This window comes from Chionomys nivalis, chromosome 21 (genome assembly GCF_950005125.1).
Source record: "Chionomys nivalis chromosome 21, mChiNiv1.1, whole genome shotgun sequence".
Taxonomy (NCBI): domain Eukaryota; kingdom Metazoa; phylum Chordata; class Mammalia; order Rodentia; family Cricetidae; genus Chionomys; species Chionomys nivalis.
In genome coordinates this window covers 40,126,401-40,148,066 of record NC_080106.1, presented here as the reverse complement: position 1 = coordinate 40,148,066, position 21,666 = coordinate 40,126,401, and the positions used below count along the sequence as shown (strand labels likewise).

Genomic DNA, 21,666 nt, shown 5'->3' with positions numbered 1-21,666 from the left:
AGCTAGATTCCCTGGAACTGGAATTGCAGTGGCTGTGAGCTGCCATGTACGTAGGTGCTGGGAATTGAACCCTGGTCTTCTGGAAGAGTAGTGTTCTTTTCTGCTAAGCCATCTCTTCCCTATTCTATAACTTTATTTTTTTAATGATCATCTTCTCTTAATTTAAAAGTAAAAAATGATTCTTAATTTTAATAATCATCCAAAGTTACTTTAATAAATCTCAACTATGACTATTTTATTTTAGAAATAATAACAAATAGGAAATGCCTACTCTGTCCTAAGAAGGACATGTAAATTCTGATGCCCAAAGTGACCTAAATGGTCTAATTTTATACACCTTAGAAATTGAGGCAAGCAAGAAAATCAAAACAGGAGTTTTTATTTGCAGTTCAAGGGTTAAATACTTTAAAGTGCCAAATGTGGATTAAGCACATGAGAAGTCTTACATGATCTGGAAGTTCATCTTTAATAAAAATCTACTGCTTTAGAAAACAAGTTTAGGTAGTACTCACTATACGTGCACCCTCATCCTTAGGTTGGTGGGCTTTTTGAGCCAGTAAACCAATCTCAGAAATATAGTCACAAGTATATTAAAAAGCTTAGTAAAGAAGAGCATATTACTAGTAGAGGTATATAAAACAGATAATTGATGGTGCAGGAAGCTAAAAAGATATTCCAGGTCAGCTTGTTTTCTTATTGTGGTTCAGACTCAAATAATTCTCAAAATTCAAGATACAGTACCCCAATATTTATAATTTCTATAATGTACATTGTTTGTTCTTTCAACTTAAAAAAACATTACAAAAGCGAAAGCACAGGCGCTTCCTCTCTGGCATCACCCTGTGTGCTGCTAACCAGCACTGTTTATTAAGAATTCACAGTAATTACATATTTTTCAGGTACCAAGAAAGTTTGACAACAAAAAAGATAGGCCAGCAGTGTTCTATAAATTAAAAAGGGAGGTGGAAGCCACAATGTAAACAAAATTACAGCATCACATTTTAGGTAAGAACAACTTACAAGCTTTGCATAGAACATCTAGGCTGACGTTTAGAACTGTGTCCTGAAACGCTAAGCAGGGAGGGAACGAGCCAAGCATGAACACTGGGCTAGGAGTCCAGACATGTGGGAAGTCTGACTTTAGGGTTTAGTCTTCTCATTAACAAAACTAGACGACATCATCTCTTTTGGATCTTTAAAAAAAATAAAACCTGCCGGGCGGTGGTGGCGCACACCTTTAATCCCAGCACTTGGGAGGCAGAGGCAGGTGGATCTCTGTGAGTTCGAGACCAGCCTGGTCTACAGAGCAAGTTCCAGGACAGGCTCCAAAGCCACAGAGAAACCCTATCTTGAAAAACAAAACAAAAAAAACAAAACAAAACAAAAAACCAACAAACCTAAAGTTCCTTTTGTCCAGAATCAATGTGCCAAATCAGGCAAATTTCTTTTAGTATTTTCAATAAAGAAACATGGACATACAGCAGACACCATTTTGCCACAAAGTGTAATCTCTGACTGCTAATTATTCCTGGAACAACCAGGCTTTTCTCATCTTCCCTCAGCAGCTGACATGCCCCGGAAATGAGCAAGCACCCTCATTAGGTAGTAACATAACTACAGAAGCGTTCAGGGATGCTGCGGCTCCTTAATGCTTAGCAATTATACAAAACACAACTAGGATAGTGACAAAGGTTCTATTAAATCAAAGTAAAGGAGCCATTTAGATCTCTGTGATATGAAATGTGAATATCCTTTGGCTTTGGTTAAATATTTATATTGAATATCCGTCCTCTGCATAAGGAATAGCACAGTTTATTCCTCTGTCTTTGAGATAGTGGTGGAGTAGGTTGTGGTCTGTGGCCACTGGGCACTGACTGCTTGTGCTAACCTTGGGATGGAAGATAGCAATGGTGATATCAGATAGCCAGTACTTAGTACTCTCCGGCCTTGGAGATTTTTACCACCCTTCTGCTTTACATTTTTAGTCAGAAGGCATGTTTAACACTGGGGTAATCTGTAGGATGTAATAATTCACATAAAATGGCTAAATTTCATGGCGGTTGTTACTAAATTTATGGCTTTCACTTTAGCCTCTGAATATAAGTGTTTTCTACTGTGCAAAGAAACAACTTTCAGGTTTTTTTTTTTTTTAATCAGAGAATTTAGAATCAAATGACTGCCCAAGCTGAGTTGCACGAGATCATGCAAATCTACACTGTTGTTACATCCAGTGTTTTCTACAAATACCGGTGTTTTGTAAGTCTCTTCAAATTCCTTTAAAATAGGATACAGTGTTTATATATATATATATATATATATATATATATATATATATATATATATAGCTACAAGTGATAATGATGTACAAAATCAAGGTATAAGCTCTATAGCCTAAAAATTAAGAATGAGTATGACAACTATTTTTATGATGGCTATAATTTTATACAGGAAATGTTAATTTTTATTTCTTGAGGTCACAGCTGTCAATTTAAGTATTTACTGTGCTGCTGGGACACTGGCTCACCAGTCTCCTCTAATAAAATGCCTACTGAATAGCTGCTGAAAGAACACAGTTACTAATCTTTCTCTGGAAAGTTCAGTGATTACTATGTTTTGAAATTCCTTTTTCTTTTTCAAGTTCTATTTTTAGAAGCAGGAATGTTTACTGGCTTAAAAAAATAAAATCATGCTTATGCTAAGTGTAGGTTTTCCTATCTTCTTGATATAATTTCCTTTTTAAAAATAAAAATGTCATACAGAGAACACAGTTTGGGCAGAAAGTACATCACACTGAAGGTCACAGTTCTCAGCAATCTGAGAGATCAGATTTATGTAGTACTTAAAAGAATTAGTGAAATCTAGTGAAACCTGACGTGTTCATTTCATTTGAAAATTTAGTTCAATACAGAAAGTGAGAATTTACCTCTTTAAAATGAAATTATTTATATTAGCTATCATTAAATATATGGATTCTTCCCCATTCATACTTATCCAAAGTATTCCTGCTATAAATAATGTAAGTGAAGGATCATGTAACAATGTATACTTTAATATAAGATTTCTGTTATGATTTGGAACAATAAATACCACAGTGAAAAACTTATCACCAACTAAATACAGCAGCAAAGAAAGAAGAAGCTTATGTACAGGTCCCCATGACCAAGGTCTTTATAATAGCTTATGGTACAGTCCCACCACAGCCTATTTCTACACAGTCTCTAATGTGAACATTCAAAGAAATCTGTCTCGTGTGTCTTAAATATTGGTTTGATAAAGTTTGTACAGTATCAAATAATATCAAAAGTCTAAAAAAACCAATGAGTTTTGATATGTTTATAAATTATCGTTTTATATGCTTTATAAAACATAAGGTCAAAAGTGCTTTTAAAAAAAGTTGAAGTTTCTATTGATGATAATGGCTAGAAAAATGCACTGTTCCAAGCAGAAGCTATGTAAAGGCTCACACAGTTTCTCAGAGGACTTCTTTAAACTTTCACTAACCATAGTTACCATGTGCCAAAGACACCAATACCAAGAGAACAAATAAGTGTTTTGGAAAGATGGTAGGGAGCACAGATCTGACGTGAAGCTCTGTGTGAGGCCATATTAAAGGCCTGCCCACAAGTGAATTCTGGGACCCATTACTGGGATGAATGTCACTGAATGAGACCCAACAGGAATGACTTCAGAGGTTGCTGCATGTTTTTAATCTTTCTTAAATTTCCAGTCAGGATTAACTGGTAGTAATACACGTCAGGATTATTACTTTTCTAGCATAATTAAGATGAAGCATGATTTCAAGGTGATACATCATGTCATCTACTACTTCCCACATAAAACAGGACTAAAGTTACAGTTACTGAAGACAACAGTATAGAAATGATTCCGGGAGAAATGAAATATGACTGTGTTTGAAACTGCCACTCACCACAGGACTAGCCATATTCTACACAGAAGAGCAAATACAGGCCCATGCTGAATACAGTGATGCTTTGTCCCCTTATGCAGGAAACCGAAATGGTAAAACCACAGGCAAAAAAACATACTGGAGAAAAGAAAGACAAAAGGAAGAAAAAGAAAAATCTTACTTTTAAATTTACTGTGGGATCAAATTGATGGGGCTGCGTGAACAAGAATAGTATCCTGATGTCAACACCTCCAGGCTGCTGAGCCTGGCTCAACATGAACTGGTGGTATTCTGTAGATAAGATACCAAGCAACAGATGATGATTTTTCCACTGAATACATTAAGTTCCTTGGTTGGTTTCACATATATAGATTGCCTGAGATAATAAAACATCAGCAATATGATAGATTATGAAGGTCTTTCAAATTCTGACAGAACAAGATTGGTTGCTGAGACAGAATGGGTGTTGGTGTAGGCTGCATACACATACTTAATAATTAACGCCTTAAGCTGACAATTAGAAGTCGATGGATATGGATGCTTGCGCAGAATCATCTCGTCCCCGGACATAAATTTCACAGGGGATTTCTTCCATCACTCTGTCCTCCAGAGCTTGTTCAGGGCACTCGTGTGCTTGTTTGAAAGTGTAGCTGCTTTTTTTGAAGGTGCTATTAAATGTTTTCATGGGCTGTGGTTGTGCAAAATCATTTCGGAAGGGAAGTTCCATGGAACTGAGGTTGGTCCTGCTTTGTTTGACACTGGATGCTTGCGAGCCACAGTGGTGGTCATGAATGCACCGGGAGGCCGTGGAGGAGCGCCGCATCTTCTGGTAGTTGTCAAGTTCTTCTGACAAATCTGCCAGGTCTGCGGAAATCTCTTTCTCTCTTAGTGAAAATAGTTCATAATGCGGAGGATCAAATACTTCCTGGAACCCAGTTTTATTGAATGCAGTTTTGCAAGCCATTACCTTTTTCCGGGGCTGTTTCACTTGTACTAAAATAGAAATAATGAGAAGAACCAAGACAATCCCTGATGTAATGCCAATAATTGTTCCATGAGTTTTAGTGATTTGTTCAAATAGCCCAGCTTTCTTCTTCTCTATAAGAAAGAAATGTTGAGGTTCTTACAATTCATTAATAGGAATTCCAGCACATATTGACTAGACATTTTTATGTAAAACAGGATATTTGATTCAAACATACCAGAGAAAATTCAACTGAAGAATTGTTTTTGTTTTTTAAACATACAGAAAATACTATTAACCATGATTTTCGAGTCAAGTAACAAATCATGATACAGCTGGCTAGGAACAGAAAAACTCAGCTCCCTTACTCAGAAGGTTCATAAGTGTTTACAATCTGCAAATTACACTAATATAGAAAATGTCAAAACAAATACTCTTGATCTATCAAGTTTGGTTTTCTGCTGTAAGGCAGATTTGACAAATGCTGTGTTGATTCCTATCTGTGGGATCAAACTAACAATCCAGGTGTACCACCATGGCTCACTGTTTTGTAATAAGTACTTGCATGCCAAGTAGTAAGTGTTGTCTTCATACTACACCACGTTCCCCTAGTAAGATATTTATTCATCCAACTCTCAGGAAGATGAAAGACAGATATGTTCTATTTCTCCAACTACGCGACAACCAAGCTACAGGTATCTAAGGCCTCTCATCATCATATTTGCACTTCAGAGTATATGTTAGAGACACAAGTAACTTGATGAAGGGAAAAGAACAAAGAAAAAGCATTTATAATGCATTGCTTTTACATCACTGTGATAATCTATTAGCTGATCTTATTAGCTCTTCCATTCTCGAGGTTGTCCTCTAAACTATCTAACTCCACGATTCAGCAATAATACAGGGCAAAAAATATAAAGATACACTTTTGAATAACTTGACAATACACTCTTCAAAGAAATGCTTTAGAAGCCAATTATTCTTCAAGAATGTTATTATATCAGGTTGTGGGGGCATACACCTTTAATCTCAGCACTTGGAATGCAGAGACAGGTGGATCTTTGAGTTTGAGGCCAGCTTGATTATGGAGTGAGTTCTAGGACAGCCAGGGCTACAAAGAGAAACCTATTCTTTGGTGAAAAAAAAAAAAAGAATGTTATTATGTGCTATAGCAACTATGTTAAGCATACCAGTAGAAAAAGACATTTTAGTTTGTTTCTTATGAAAGGAGCCCCTACTCCTCACAGAAATGCTGGCCTTTGCATCAGACTTACCTTTACAGTGGTTCTCATCCCAAGGGTATGCACAGTTTTGAACACCATTACAGACCAAAGAATTGTTGATGCACATGTTGCTATGGCAAAAGAAAGTGCTGCTTGTACAGGGAGCTGTAGGAAGAAAGAAAACTAACGTTGCTAAGAACAGTGACATAAAGACTAAAAACTCATCTTCATTTATTTTGTACTTAAGAATTTAACTTTAGCCTGGTGTGAAGTCACACATCTTTAATCCCAGCATTTAGGAGGCAGAAGCAGCTGCATCTCTCTGAGTTCAAGGCCAGCCTGCTCCACAAAGTGAGTTTCTGGACAGACAGGATTATGTACAGAGACCCTGTCTCAAAGTAAATAAATAAAGAATTGACTTTATAAGGGTAATTTCTTAGCTTAGAGACCTTTCCATGAACACAATATAATATACAACCAGTAAGACCAGGGCCAATATTCTCCAATATTCTATAATTCTGGCTCATACAACTTTTTGAATGCTGGGCACCAAGAGGTTATTTTCAGTGTAATGACAATATGAGTATAGTATATGCCCCATACTTCTCAACGAATTTCTACAAAGGTGAGAAAAATTCTTCAAAACTTTAAAAGACCATGCTATCAATTGTGATGGTTAATTACGAGCTGATGAGATAAGAACAGCCCAGGAGGCAGAGCTCTGGACATGTCTGTGAGGATGCTGCCCCTCACTGAAGGAAAAGGAGAGGGCAAGTGCAGCACTAGTGTTCATTGGCTGTTTGGCTTCCTGACCTTGGACATCATATGGCCATCTACCTCTTGTGCCTGCTGTCAAATCTTTCTTGCTATGATGGATTGTCTCCGTAAACCATGAGCCAAAATAAATCTATACCTTCTTAAGTTGCTTTTGTCAGAGCAACAAGAAAAGCAACCAATACAGAGGACATGGAAACATTAGGAACTGTCTATGTATTGCAGGTGGGAAAATCCGTAAGATGTGGAAATTTGGTTCCTGCTTAAAAATTTGAACACGAGATTGTCTCATGATCTAGAAATGCTGCTGCTAGCTATATACCCAACAGTATACTCTGTAGGAGCTCAAATTTGTACTTGAATACTAATGGAGGGCAGTATTAGTCACATTAGCCAACAGGCAGAGGCAACCCCTATGTCCACCATGGCTAAAAGAAAACAAGACAATGGAATATTAAGACAAAGAAAACTTGCTGCACATATGGCTGAGAGCTGATAACACAATGCTAAGCAAAGTAAGGAAGCTATTCAGTTCCCATAATTAGATAATAATTATTATATAACAAATACATATGACCTCACTTATATGATGTACCTGAGAAAATTCAGAGATCAAAAATAGAGACAAACTTCTCAGGTACTGGGGGACAAAACAGTATTTAAAGGAAAGAGTTTCAGTTTGGAATGATAAAAATGCTTAGGAGGGGCAGGTGAGATGGCTCAGTAGCAAAGGTGCTTGGTATGTTAGACTAGGGACTTGCCTACCATCCCCCTGGAAACCACATAAAGGTGGAAAGGGAGAACCAGTTCCACAAAGATGCCCTCTGCCCTCCAAACACATGCTGGGGTACACAAGCTTATCCTCCACACCCATCATGCTTTGTACATACATGCACATACATACACACACACCAACAAGACAACAACAAAAAGGAGACAGTAGTGATGGTTGTACAAGCACAACAATGTGAATGTATTTGATGCCACTGGATCACACAACTAAAAGTTCTGGGGCTGGAAATGAATAAGGCTTAGTGGAGAAGGATTTGCCTAGCACGCATGAGGCCTTGGTTTTGGTTCACAGAAACCCCCCCCCCCAAAAAAAAAACCAAAACATGTTTTGTGTTATTAATTTTTTGCCAGGATAAAATCCATTTAGAATTACAAAAAGGGCCTTTCCCCCAAGAATAGCACACATATAGAGAAGACAGGCCATGTATGCACTACCTGTAGGTAGTTCTTGCAAGTAGGAATGTCTCACTTTCTTAAGGGTTACTATGATTTTTGCTTTTCAAGATAATCTTTTTCTTCTTGGTTTTCTGAATCAGGGTCTCATCCTGCAGCCCAGGATGACTTCGTGCAATCTTCCTGCCTCAATCTTCCAAGCGGTGGGATTAAAGGCGTGAGGTCTTATGCCAAGTTCAAGAAAATCTTTAATATTTTCTCATAAATAAGAAATGCCCTTTACTCTCCTAAGTGTTAATGCCTCTGGTGTGTTTTTGCAATGTTCCATGCCTCTGTCTTTGACACCTTCTCGTGTACAGGTGAACATTTATTATGCCGGGTCATGATGCAGTGTGCTTGCTTCTGTTAAGATAAAACAGTGCAGGAAAAAATTGAGAACAACAGTATCATGTGATCCAGAGTGTACACACACACACACATACACACACAGACACACACACACATATACACACACACACATACACACACAGACACACAGACAGACACACACACACATGGCCAAGGAGACGGGTGGCTTAATATTTTCCACCATTAAACAAGATTATGGAGGTAGAGCAAGCCTGCCAAATTCAACTTCAACTGTTCTAACTTCTAAAAATTGTAGCTTTCAACTGTATAAAATGTATATCCCTCCTAAGGCTATATTTTTTTATTTTTAGAAAGTACATTATTTTTCAAAGAAGAACTGAATATTGTGATATATTATACTGACACATACATATACTTATAAATTAAAAAGCTTTTTTTCTTTTCAGCGGGCTTTGGTGGCACATGCCTTTAATATCAGCACTTGGGATTCAGAAAGCAGGTAAGTCTCTGAGTTCGCGTCCAGCCAGGACTGTTACACAGAAAAACCCTGTCTCAAAAAACAAAAACCAAACCAAACCAAACCAATCCGATCCAACAAACAGTCAAATAAAATCCTAAAAGTTTCTTTTCAAGATGAAAGGTCTAAAAATGTACTAGATTAATAAATTATTTTTCTTTCTAATCATTGTCTTTTTCTTAATATGTAAACAATAAACTTCATTAAAATATAGTTAGGGCTGTAATATTTTTTCCTCTAAAGAGTACAGTTTTAGGGTGATTTTGGAATGCCTGGCTATCTTCTACTGCACAGTATCAGCTATATAACTGGCATCTTAGTGCCCACCAGCCAGAGCTGTAGTCTCTGCCACTGCTGACTCTCACTCAGTATGGGCAGGGGAAACAGGCAAAACCCAAAACAAAACCTGGAAGTATAGTTAAATGGAAATTATCCAAAACTTCTTTGCTACGAAAGGCTGACTCCCCTAGAAGGTAGCATTCACTAAAATTCCTGTGCAGTTGGTAATTAATCCATAGTTAATTATCATGAGCCACACAGTCTGTTTCACGAAACAAATAAACCTAAAAGTTTCTGGGCATTCCAGAGACAACTGTAATCCCAGCAGCTGGAGCAGACAGTGAATGCAGCAAATGTGAAGTCAGTCTAAGCTGTGGAATGAGTTTCCATGAGACCCTGTCTCAGGAAAAAAAACAGGCTTGGATAGCATATGATGTATTCCAGAGTTCTTGGTTCTAAGAGTGGACAGAGCAATGTAATCAGTAGTCACAATAATGTGGATCCTTCTGCCTTTAATATAAGAGCAAAGAGGCATATAGCTAATAAGTGATGTACTATACTGCTAAACACTGTCACTTAAAACATTATATAAGCAACATTTCATGATTATTCACTCATCCATTCATTTAATTTTGGGTGCTGGGGATTGAACTCAGGGCCTTGTTCATATGGGACAAGCACACAAGCATACTTGCCAATTAAGCCTCTACCCCACACTCAAGATTCTATGATTCTTCAAAGTGCTTAGTGGTTTCAAAGCCATCATAAGACGAGAGGCACTAGTTACATAAAAAAATGAAGGTTTTCAATGAAAAAGCACAATCACATTTCATTTACTTTGTAAATTTGCTAGTGTATTTACTTTAGCTGTGGCATGGATGTAATAAAACGTATCTATGATGAATGCACTTTAATTATAAAGAATAGCCTAAACAATTTCACAAATTGTATTATACACGATAAAAATCATATTCTATTTCTACAACCTATCTTATGTAGTTCACAACTAGAGATCCAGAGGAGATAAGTTACTTTTAAAAGACAAGTTGATGAGGCTATAAATATCATTATGGCTCCTTGGTATTCTGATTTACTTTAGACCATCATATGGCAACATTTTGATGGCTCTTTCTAACTTCAAGGTATTGTAAAAGATAGGTTCTCTGCTCTATATTTCTCATTTTTTTTTTTGTTCTTTTCAAGACAGGGTTTCTCTGTAGCTTTGGAGACTGTCCTGGAACTTATTCTGTATATCAGGCTGGCCTCGAACACACAGAGATCCACCTGCCTCTGCCTACTGAGTGCTGGAATTAAAGGTGTCCACCACTGCTCGGCAGGTTACTTAATTTTTAATTACATTTTAATTCATGTTTGTGGGTGTGCATGTCACAGCACAGGTGTGAGGTCAGAGAACAACTTGCAGGAGCTGGTTCTCTACTTCTACTATGTGGATCCTGGGGATCAAATTTAGGTTACCAGGCTTGATAGCAAGCACCTGTCCCTGCTAAGCCATCTTGCCAGCCCATTAATACAGGGTTTTTTCTTTTACAATTGTTCTCTATATTATTTAAAGTAACCAGAAGACTACACTGATATAGTCAGACTACTTTATATAAAATTGTTACATATCTTTAAATTAGTGTATACCAATTACAATAATGTTTCATTGTGATACTTTCATATGTGCACATAATGTACTTTGATCATATTTACCAAGTTATTTATAATTGCAAATCTGTTAAGCTTTATGGTCTTTCACTTCATAAGTACAGCTGTTTAAGACTTGGGTTCACTAAACAATAAAGAGGACCCTAAGAGAGACATACATTGATCTAATCTACATAGGAAGTAGAAAAAGACAAAATCTCCTGAGTAAATTAGGAGTGTGGGGATCATGGGGGAGGGAGGAAGGGGAGCAGATAAAAATATATTTAGTAATAAAAGCAATAAAAAAAGACTTGGGTTCTGATGGAGGAATTACTTTCATTTAATAAAGAAACTGCCTTACACCAGAGTGGCACCCAACGTGCTAATGAACTCCACGTAAAACCTGAGAGGGCTTGAAAAGGAGAGAGAGAGAATTTAAGACAGCTTTTTGCTGTTTGTGGGTTGCGTGTGGCAAGGAAATTGTCCTGACTCAGCAGCAGGAAAAAACTGACTGTTTTAAAATGCCGGCTTTCTAGGCTGTGCCGCCATCGCGATCTGTCTGGCTCCTGCTGGAGACAGAGCTTTTTTTTTTTTTTTTTTTTTTAGCTGCTCCAAGGCCATGTGATCCCAGCTTTATTTTTAAAGGGCCTGCGCCGCAGAATCAATATAAAAACACAAAAAGTCCCATCAGTTTAATAACAATAAAAAAACCCCAAAAATGGAAAACTGAGGGCAAGGGAAGTGGCCCCTAGGCAGGGGCACAGGGATCCCTGCTCATGGCACCAGGCCTGGCCGCAGGGTCCCCTGGTGTTGCTACGAGGTTGGGGGCAGCGATTGTCCTGTGGGAGCCATGGTCATCTGGGTCAGGACCCTTACTTCTTCTGGGGTGTGCTCAGCTTCTGCATGCCCCGGATCTTGTCCAGCAGGCCAGAGATGAAGGCCTCAGTGGGTTTGTAACAGTCAACTAACAGCTCCTTCACTCTAGCAGCCCGGGTATCATCGCTTTCCATGTCCAAGAGTTCATCCACATCTATCTCCAGCTCTGGGATCTCCTCCTCCTGGCAGTCGTAGAGACGCGTGAGCTGTTCTAAGATCCACTCCTCCAGGTTGAGGCGCTTTCGTAGCTCCTTGCGGTCGTACTTGACGGTGACCTTCCCTTGCCGTCTCACCCGGCCATCATCATCCGCGCCCCCCGGGCCTTCGCCGGCCGCCCCGGGGGGGCTCTGGAAGTAGACACGAGGCCCCGTGCTCCCACTGCCCGGCCCGGGAGCCGGGGCAGCCAATGCCGCGCCCCCCGCGGGGCCGCTGTCCGCCGTGGCGGCCGCCGGGGCCACGTGCGCGCTCGGGCCCCTCCCTGCGCCGCCGCCTCCCGGACGCCCGCCGGCTGGCTCCGGGCCGCTGGCTCCGGTTAGCTCGCGGGCTCCGCTCCGCGCGGCTCCGCGGCGAGGGCCGAGACAGAGCTTTTGAATGGATCATTTGGAGTAAAGTGCTACGTCTTGCTTGATGGCAATGGGGACTGCTGTGTGCCTGGAACTGTGTGTGACTCAGGGGCACCAAATGGTTCTGATGCAGGAGAGGCTCAGCTCCGCCATGAGGAACTCTGCTGGTCTCAGGCAGGAACTACCGTAATTACCATAATAACAGCGCAGTTAAGGTTTAGACTGGGCAGGATACAGGCAGTACCATAATACCTCTAAATGGTGCAACTTAAGTTTTTAAGAACTGCTTAACATTTTAAGAAATGCTCCTGGAAAAAAAAAAAATTACAGATTCACAATAAAACAGATTCAGACATAAAAGACCTCTATGGGTCACAGTGTAGGATGAATGTACGTAGGCTTGAGAGAGAAAAAATATATATATAGAGAGAGAATAAAGTTAATGCCCTTAAAAAAGGGGGTAAAGTCTTTAAAGAGACAGAGTACAGATAGTTATAGATTAAAAGAAATAAAGAAAAATAAGCCACGTAAAAATGGAAAATTCACAGAGAGTCTGGATTCTTTGTATTATTGTGTTTTCTTTAAAATTTTTGACTGTGAAGGAGCTAAGTGCAGAGAGACATTTCATTATATGGGCTGCCAAGCTAAACCAGAATGGATATAAGGGTATTATGATTTCAGAATATGGGTCTAAGGATATGATGCTTTGGAGAGGGTCTTCTTTTGTTTTCACAGAGGATGACACTCTGTGGATTGCGTCTATCCCAATATGGTATGATAGACCACGCCCTCCTGAAAGGTTGCTGTAAACACCTTCAGAAAATTACTTCATTCAACTGCCAACTGAGACGACCCTGACACACAGGTTACACCATGAAAGATCTGAATACAGTGCCCCCATTCAGCAGGAAGCAGTTTGGAGAAAAAACTGCGCCTATGTTCTCAAATATGGTTTATAAATGTTCTTTTACATTTAAAGGGGGATATGATATAGATATGAATAATTTGCATTGGTATAGATTTTAAGGTCAATTTTGTTATATGTATATGTATTTCTGATCTTGATTAAGGTATTGTGATTGTGTAGTTCATTTAAAAATGTAATGTATAATTAGGAAATATAGGTTGCTAATGGATAATCATAAATAATAGTCAAGCTTGTAGTCATGTTAGTTAGGTTTTCTAGATGTGCATAGATATATTTCAGATAGGCATTCTTCATATCTTTCAAAGGCTACAGAATATGGCATTTAAGTGTTTTAATAACTTAGGGCTTTTCATGACAATGAGACACGTCTGCTCCTGACAGCACCAATCTACCTCAAGAGGAAGATGGGCATCAAAGAGGATCCTTATGGAGTTTGATAGCCATTTGGGCAAGAAACTGCTCTTGCCTGGACTGTTAAACAAAGAACCCGCAGAGAGAGGACTGCTGAACTTGCCTAAAGGTGAGATGTTCTTTCGGGGTTCCTGATTCGTGAAAGAGTCTGTGAGACATTCTGCAGGACACAGCAAAAAGTGACTGAACTGTCTTTGGAATTTCCTGCTTCATGGAAGAGTCTGCTGGATACTATGGGCCTGTAGGCTGAAGATGGATGCCACAACGGTACAGAGGAACTTTGAGTGACTGTCCAGGCAGCGAGATGTCTCTGTCATTTCTAGAGTTTTGGATTTCTTGGATTTCTTGTTTGCTTAGGTAATATTATATCCTTCTGAAGTCTTTGATGGAGTTGAAGAATAGATAGATAGTTATAGTTTTCCTTAGTTATGATAAGAGATAAAATAGATATAAATATTGTAACTGTAATTCTTGCTTGATAACCATTTTGTTATATGTAATTTTACTATGTTAAAGTTAAAGCCTTTCTTTTTGTTTAAACAAAAAAAGGGGAAATGATGGAGGAATTACTTTCATTTAATAAAGAAACTGCCTTGGCCCATTTATAGGCCAACCCTTAGGTGGGTGGAGTAAACAGACAGAATGTTGGGAGAAAGAAGCCGAGTAAGGAGTCGCCATGATTCTCCCACTCCAGACAGACGCAGGTTAAGATCTTTCCTGGTAAGCCAGCTCGTGGGGCTACACAGAATATTAGAAATGGGTTAGATCAATATGTAAGAGCTAGCCAATAAGAGGCCGGAACTAATGGGCCAGGCAGTGATTAAAAGAATACAGTTTCTGTGTAATTATTTCGGGGCATAAGCTAGCCATGTGGGCGGCCGGGTGCCGGAGACGCAGTCCCTGCCGCTCCTATTACAACAGGGTTCAGTCCTTAGCACTGAATAAACTGGGTGTGGCTCAAGCTTGTAGGATCAGTAGTTGGAGGTCACCTTCAGCTACAGCCAGGCAAGAATACTGAGACCTTGCTTAAAAGAAAAGAAAAAGAACATTGTGTACATTTTGATCTGCAGGCAGCAGAAGGAGAGCCTGTGTACTGGATGTAATTTAAGCATTTTTTAGACCTCAAAGCCTGCCCTCACAGTGACATACTTCCTCCAAAAGGCCAACAAAGCCACACCTCCTAATAGTGCCACTATGGGCCAAGCATTCAAACACATGAGTCTACGGAGACCAATGCTATTCAAACCACCATATTCCACTCCCTGGCCCCCATGGGCTTTTAGTTATAACATGATACAAAATGCATTTAGTCCAACTTCAAAAGCCCCCAGAGTCACTCACAATTTTTAAAAGTCCAAAGTTTTTTCTTAGATTCATACAATCTCTTAACTGTAATCCCCTATAAAATCAGAATAAAAAAGCAGATCACACACTTCCAATGGTAATGGTATGCATTACCATTCCAAAATGGAGGAAAGGGAGCACAGTGAGGAAACACTGGACCAAAGCAAGACAGAAAACCAGCTGGGCAAACTCCAACTCTGCATCTCCACGTCTGAGCTCCAACTCCTTTCATCTTTGTCCACGGCAACACACTGCTCTCTCTTGGGCTCCACTCCCTGTTAGCAACTGTCTTCAGCACGTGTCCCGTGACTCTGGCATCTCTAATATCTTGGGGTTTCCAAGGCAATCCAGACTTCACCTTCACAGCTTCACACGATGGCTTCTCTAGGCCTCCACACTGGGACACCACACCACATACCTGGCCTCAGAGCCTTTCTTTTTTCCTTAGTCATGAAGGGAGATTCCATGTCTCCTTTCTTGTATCCTTGACTCTAAAGTCAGAACTACATGGCTGAAGCTGCCAAGTTCTGATGCTAGCTGGGGCTGAATCATGGCCACCTCATTCAATTACATCTTCACCAACTTTCTATTTTCCATGGTTTTCTTTACTGCCTAAGCTTAGCTTCCTGGAAGCTTGCTCTCTATATAGACCAAGCTGGCCTTGAATGCAGAGACTGGCATGCTTCTTAGATTAAAGGTGTGTACTACTACACCTGGGCCCAAGTTGTTCTCTAATTCCTTTTCGTAAGCTGGAAGCTCAGCTAAGTGGGATCTTGGCCTGAGGTCTCCACTCCCTTTTATTCCATGTAACATCAGGATTTCCTTTAATCTGTTTATTTCCTTGAACACAGGATTTAGCTCCATTCCACTTCCTGGTGCCCCCTTTCCCCTTCAAACTGTACATTTTGTATTTTTTCTTGCTAAGCTTGATCCTTTCCATCATATATCTTCATAAGAGTGAACACTATTAACCATATGACAGAGTCAATACTAGGCTGTTTTGAGATTTCTTCTGCCAACGGGACTAATCCAAAACTCTTCACTTTAGCCTCAGACAAGGACAAAAAGCAGTCACATTCTTCACCAAATATCATACAAGACCGGTTTCCAGGCCACATACTAACATTCTTCTCTGAAACCTCTTGAGCCAGGCTCCCACAGTTCAAACTACCCTTAGCACTTCAGTCTTCCATGTTCCTTCTAGTATGACTCATTAAGCCCACTTAAAGCATTCAACTGTTCTCTGAATCACAGTACCAAAGTTCATATTACTACAAACAAAAATATGGTCTGGCCTATCACAGCAATTCCCCAGTTCCTGGTGTTAGGGTCTCTATGGCAGTGAAGGAGACGCTATGACTTCAGCAATTCTTGGAAAGGAAAACATTTAATTGGGCCTTATAGTTTCAGAGCTTTAATCCCTTATCATTGTGGGGCATGGTGGCATTCAGAAGGAGAAGGAGCTGAGAGTTCTACATCTTGATCCAGAGGTAGCAGGAGAGACTGTAAACTTAAGCATATATGAGACTAGAAATCCTTCCCCCATAGTGACCACACTTCTTCCAACAAGGCCACACCTCCTAACAGGCCACTCCTTATGGGCCAAGCATTCAAACATATGAGTCTATGAGGGCCATACCTATTCAAACTACCACAAACACAGTAAGGGGAGGCCCTGGCCAGCAAAAGCACTTTCTCAGAAGAATCATCCTGCCACTGATATTAATGAAAAGTCACAGAGTGAGGTATTCTCATTGGAAATGAAAACTGATCTGAGTAAGGCTGACCTCTCGCTTCTCAGTAGCAACAAAATACTTCCATATCTGAAGGAACCAGGGGAAGAAATCAAGCTTTGACAGTTGCTAGAGTAAGGCTGTGCTCCCCCCCCATTTTTGCGAGGGCTTTTGGGGGAATGCCCATGGAATCAGGGAAGCCATTATGGACGTTCTAGAATCATAAGTCAAAATAAATTCTTCCACAGCAGCAATTTTCAGCCTGTAGATTGTGATCCCCTTGAGAATCACATATCAGATATCCTGAATATTATATATTTACATTACAATTCACACAGTAGGAAAATTATAGTTATGGAGTATCAAAAATAATTTTATAGCTGGGGTCACCACATCATGAGGAACCATATTAAAGGGGCGCAGCACAAGAAGGCTGAGAACCACTGCTCTACAGGTTGTTGTATCATAGTGCTTTATCATAGCAGCAGGAAACTAACATAGTGGAGAGAACCTATTTTTATCATAATAAATATGCACTAAAATATGCACTAAAATAAACTGCAAGGAAGTTTCACAAAGTTAACGAAAAACTTAGAAACTGAAAACTATAAAATTTTATTAAAAAAATGAAAGATGACAAAAGTCTGTATTTATGGGAAGACATTCTATGTTCACTGATTTGAAAATGTAGTTTAGATGGCAGTATTACTTGAACTGATTCATAAATTTAAAGTGATTCCTATCAAAATCCCAGTAGTATATTTTGCTAAAATTAAAAAAAAGAAAAGAAAATCCATAGTAAACTTCATCAACTCTGAAGGGAGTTAGAACAGTTCAAGCTGTCTTGAAAAAGAAAATATTGGAAGACCTGTACGTCTCGATTTTATGACCTTCTACAACACTCCAAATCAAAACAGCTGTAAGCAGCCAAGAGCAGACCAGAACAGGGGCCAGAAGCAAGAGTTCTCATAGGAAGTCAACTGGGTTTTGGTAAGAGTGCTAGCACCATCTTTTCAGCAAAAGGCTCTGGTAAAACTGGTTATGTACTTCAACATGAATGAACTGGGTCTTCGCCTTGTACAAATACAACAAATATATTCCAATGTATCAAAGACCCAAAATAAGAACTAATGTCATACAACTCTTAGCAGAAATAGATGAAGAAAAACTTCATGACATGGGTTTATTAGTGATTTTCTTGTTTATCACAGTAAGAGCACAGGTAGCAAAAGAAAAAAAAATAAGTTGACGTTTATTTAAATTAAAAACCATTTATATTGTTGAGTGTGGTGATGCATGCCTTTAATCCTATCATTTGGGAGACAGCAGAAGAAAGGGAGTTAGTGGTCAGCCTGGTCTACATAGTGAATTTCAGGCAAACTAGGGCTGAATCGTGAGATCTTGTCTCAAAACAGCAGCAAACCTTAAAACTCTGTCAAATACTGAGATAACACCCAGAATGTAAAAGCATTTATCTGATAAGGGAATGATACCAAACATATAATTTCTACAACTTAGTAGCAACCCCATTTAAAAATGAGTAAAAGGCCTGAGAAAGCCTAAACTAAGTAACCCTGAAAAGATGTTTATGACTCACACCTCCAATGAGATTCCGTTTTTCATACAGTGAGGGTTATAAGTAAAAAAATAATTGAAAAGCTGCTCAAGTGTTGTAAGGTTGTGGCGAAACTGGAGCTCATTCCTGGTGGGACAGAATAGTATAGCCATTGTGGAAAATGTGTTGGTCTACAATTGCAGGAGCCCCAGGTCAGCATCAGTGACCACCAGAGGCAAGAACAGTCTGTACCTGGAGGAAGAGAGACCACCTAAGCTACAGGTCCCACTTGCACCAATTGGAGGAAGAGGGACCCCTGAAGCGCTTGCACCCACTGGAGGAAGAGATGGGCACCCAGCAGTGCAAGAACACATACAACATAAGGAGCAGTATGACACCACCAGAAACTGGTGGTCCTACACCACAAGACCTGAACAGCCCAACAGATGAAGCAGAAGAAAAGGACCTTAAAAATAACTTTAAGAACATGCTAGAGGCCCTTAAAGAAGAAATGAAAAAATTCCTTTAAAGTAGAAGAAAAGACAAACAAAAATTGGAAGAAATCAACAAATTCCTTAAAGAAAGCAAAGAAAGCCAAGAAAAAAAAAAACATTCAAACAAGTAAAGGAAACGGTTCAAGACTTGAAAACTGAAATGGAGGCAATAAAGAAAATACAAACCGAGAGAATTACGGAAATGGAAAATCTGGGTAAATTTTCAGGAACTACAGAATATAAGAGATGGAAGAAAGAATCTCTTTTTATGAGCCTACAATTACCCTGATGCCCAAACCACAGAAAGACTCAACAAAGAGAATTACAGACCAATCTCACTCATGAACATTGATGTAAAAATACTCAAATTACTGGCAAATAGAAATAAAGACCATATTAGAAAAATTATACACCATGTCCAAGGAGGCTTAATTCCAGAGATGCAGGAATGGTTCAACATATGAAAATCTGTCAATGTAATCCACCATATAAATAAACTGAAATAAAAAAATACGACCATCTCATTAGATGTAGAAAAAGCCTTTGACAAAATCCAATAATACCTAAACATAATAAAGGCAACATACTGCAAGCCAACAGCTGACACCAAACTAAATGGAGAAAAACTCAAAGAGATTACACTAAAATCAAGAATAAGAAAAGGTTGTCCACTTTCTCCATATCTAGTCAATATAGTATTCAAAGTTCCAGCTAGAGCAATAAGACAACAAAAAGAAATCAAGGGAATACAAATTGGAAAGGAAGAAATCAAACCCACTATTAGCAGATATATGATAGTTTACATAAGTGACCCAAAAAATTCTACAAGGGAACTCCTATAGCTGATAAACACTTTCAGTAATACGGCAGGACACAAGATTAACTAAAAGAAAATCAGTAGTTCTCCTATATACATATGATAAACAGGCTGAGAGAGAAATCAGAGAACATCATCCTTTACAATAGCTACAATATAAAATATCTTGAGGTAACTCTAATTAAAAAAGTGAAAGACCTGTATGACAAGACCTTTACGTCTTTAAAGAAAGAAATCAAAGAAGATACCAGAAAATGGAAAGACCTCCCATGCTCTTGGGTAGGTAGGATCAACATAGTAAGAATGGCAATCTTATCAAAAGCAATCTACAGATTCATTGTAATCCCCATCAAAACCATAACACAATTCTTCACAGATCTTGAAAGAACAATACTTAACTTCATATGGAAAAACAAAAAACCAAGCCAGGATAGCCAAAAATTCCTGTACAATAAAGGAACTTCCGGAGGCATCACCATCCCTGACTTCAAGTTCTGCTATAGAGCTATAGTAATGAAAACAGCTTGGTACTGGCACAAAACAGACAGATGGACCAATGGAATTGAATTGAAGACCCTGATATTAATCACACACCTATGAACACCTGATTTTTGACAAAGAACCTAAAGTTATACAATGAAAAAAGAAAGCAGCTTCAACAAACAGTGCTGGCATAACTGGATGTCAACATGCAGAAGAATGCAAACAGATCTGTATCTATCCCCATGCATGTAAAATAAAAATATCTAAAAGAGAAAAAACAATTCCTTTGGATAATTCATTGGTTTGTAATATAATTAATGTTCATGCTTTTAAAACAAGCATGTTTCACTATGTATTTAAAGTTAGTGTTTTATGGTGTATAAAATCATTTGTCTTTGCATCATGTGCCATAATCTGACTCCCAAATTCTGCCCTGACGACCTTTATTCCTGTATTAACTCGCTGACTTGGCAAAGGGTTTGCTGTAAGTTAGTGAGGAAAATGCTCCTGTTGAGTTAAAAAGTGTGATGTGACAATTTACAAAATGACATTATAAAAGTACTTTTCTGTCAAAAAAGTAGGTATTCAGTAAGCATATCGTGAATGAGTGAAAATTATGCAATAGATTCAAATTAGTTACTTACGTTCCACAAAGGAAGTGAAGAGCATCCTAAACCTGCTAAGCCGACTGCCTTCATCTGCCCACATCCGTATCACTCCCACTCCTGTTTTCAGCATTACATCATTAGCCACAGTGCTACAAAACTTGGCCTTCAGATTTTCAATAGCACTGCTTCCATCATAGACCGCCACAAAATTTCTCTTGCATTCATTTGAGTGTTCCATTTGGTAATCTAAGAACCTCAAATAAATCTGTAATATCAAAACACAAGAGTTTTTAAAAAATACTTAAAATTTTTCTATTTTACGATTCGGTCAACATAGTAGACTGAATTGTAATGATTGACTGAAAAACACAATGACAGAAGGATGATACCTCAGTAGTTAAAGGCCTAAGAATAACAGTCTTACTAATGGATCCAAACATTAAGAAATCTAAAGTTTAGGCTTTTTTTTTTTAAACAAAGAGTATTCTTACATAATCTAATCTCATTATATTGATAATTTCATGGTATTAATATATAAAGGAAATAAAAGAATTGCTCAAAGTTTTTCTATTCTAACAGTTAGTGGTACTTTCAGTTTTTCTGTGCATTCTATTACTTATCTATGTTCAAGGCAACATCTCATATAGCCTAGGCTGACCTTGAACTCAATATCTAGCCAAGGGTGACCTTGGATTTCCAATCCTCCTCTTTCCTCCATCCCAGGGCTGAGATTACAGGCATACACCACCCACCCCGCCTGCTCTTATGCAGTGCTGGGAGTCAAAACCCAGAGCTGCATCCATAGACGACAAGTGCCTTGACAGCTGAACTGCATCCCCAGCCCTTTCTGTAGCTCTCAGAACCTGAGTTTAACTATAAGATGCACAAGATAATGCACCCCACTTCTGTAGTAACACAGTCTTTATTCCAATCCTTCCCCCCACAGCACCCTATCATTTACTCACAGTTCCACTGCTACAGACTTAAAC

The 21,666-nt window shown here is 38.9% G+C and overlaps 2 protein-coding genes across 3 annotated transcripts in view; both read right to left on the bottom strand.

The window, feature by feature from the left end:
- Positions 1-363: 363 nt before the first annotated feature.
- The window catches only part of Neto2 (neuropilin and tolloid like 2), a 64,787-nt gene continuing 43,484 nt past the window's right edge, over positions 364-21,666 (bottom strand). For both annotated transcript variants that reach the window (XM_057753691.1, XM_057753690.1), the window contains exons 7-9: positions 20,714-20,942; positions 6,146-6,259; positions 364-5,005 (exon numbers count right to left, since the gene is read on the bottom strand). In XM_057753691.1, the coding sequence (XP_057609674.1) occupies positions 4,425-5,005; positions 6,146-6,259; positions 20,714-20,942 (924 nt within the window). In that variant the 3' untranslated portion in view covers positions 364-4,424. The remainder of the gene's footprint in view (positions 5,006-6,145; positions 6,260-20,713; positions 20,943-21,666) is intronic.
- LOC130863914 (protein phosphatase 1 regulatory subunit 14B-like) lies at positions 11,476-15,539 on the bottom strand. Its single transcript, XM_057754248.1, has 2 exons — positions 15,495-15,539; positions 11,476-12,325 (listed from the first exon to the last, which is right to left on the bottom strand). The coding sequence occupies exons 1-2, from the start codon at positions 15,537-15,539 to the stop codon at positions 11,738-11,740; spliced, it is 633 nt and encodes a 210-aa protein (XP_057610231.1). The 3' UTR covers positions 11,476-11,737.

What these genes read in the sequence shown, in the direction of transcription:
- LOC130863914 (XM_057754248.1), bottom strand. Translation starts at nt 15,539, where the DNA reads ATGATTCAGCCCCAGCTAGCATCAGAACTTGGCAGCTTCAGCCAT. An exon ending in AACTTGGCAGCTTCAGCCAT is followed by an intron (nt 12,326 to 15,494) that starts GTAGTTCTGACT and finishes TCCATTCAAAAG; the next exon opens with CTCTGTCTCGGCCCTCGCCG.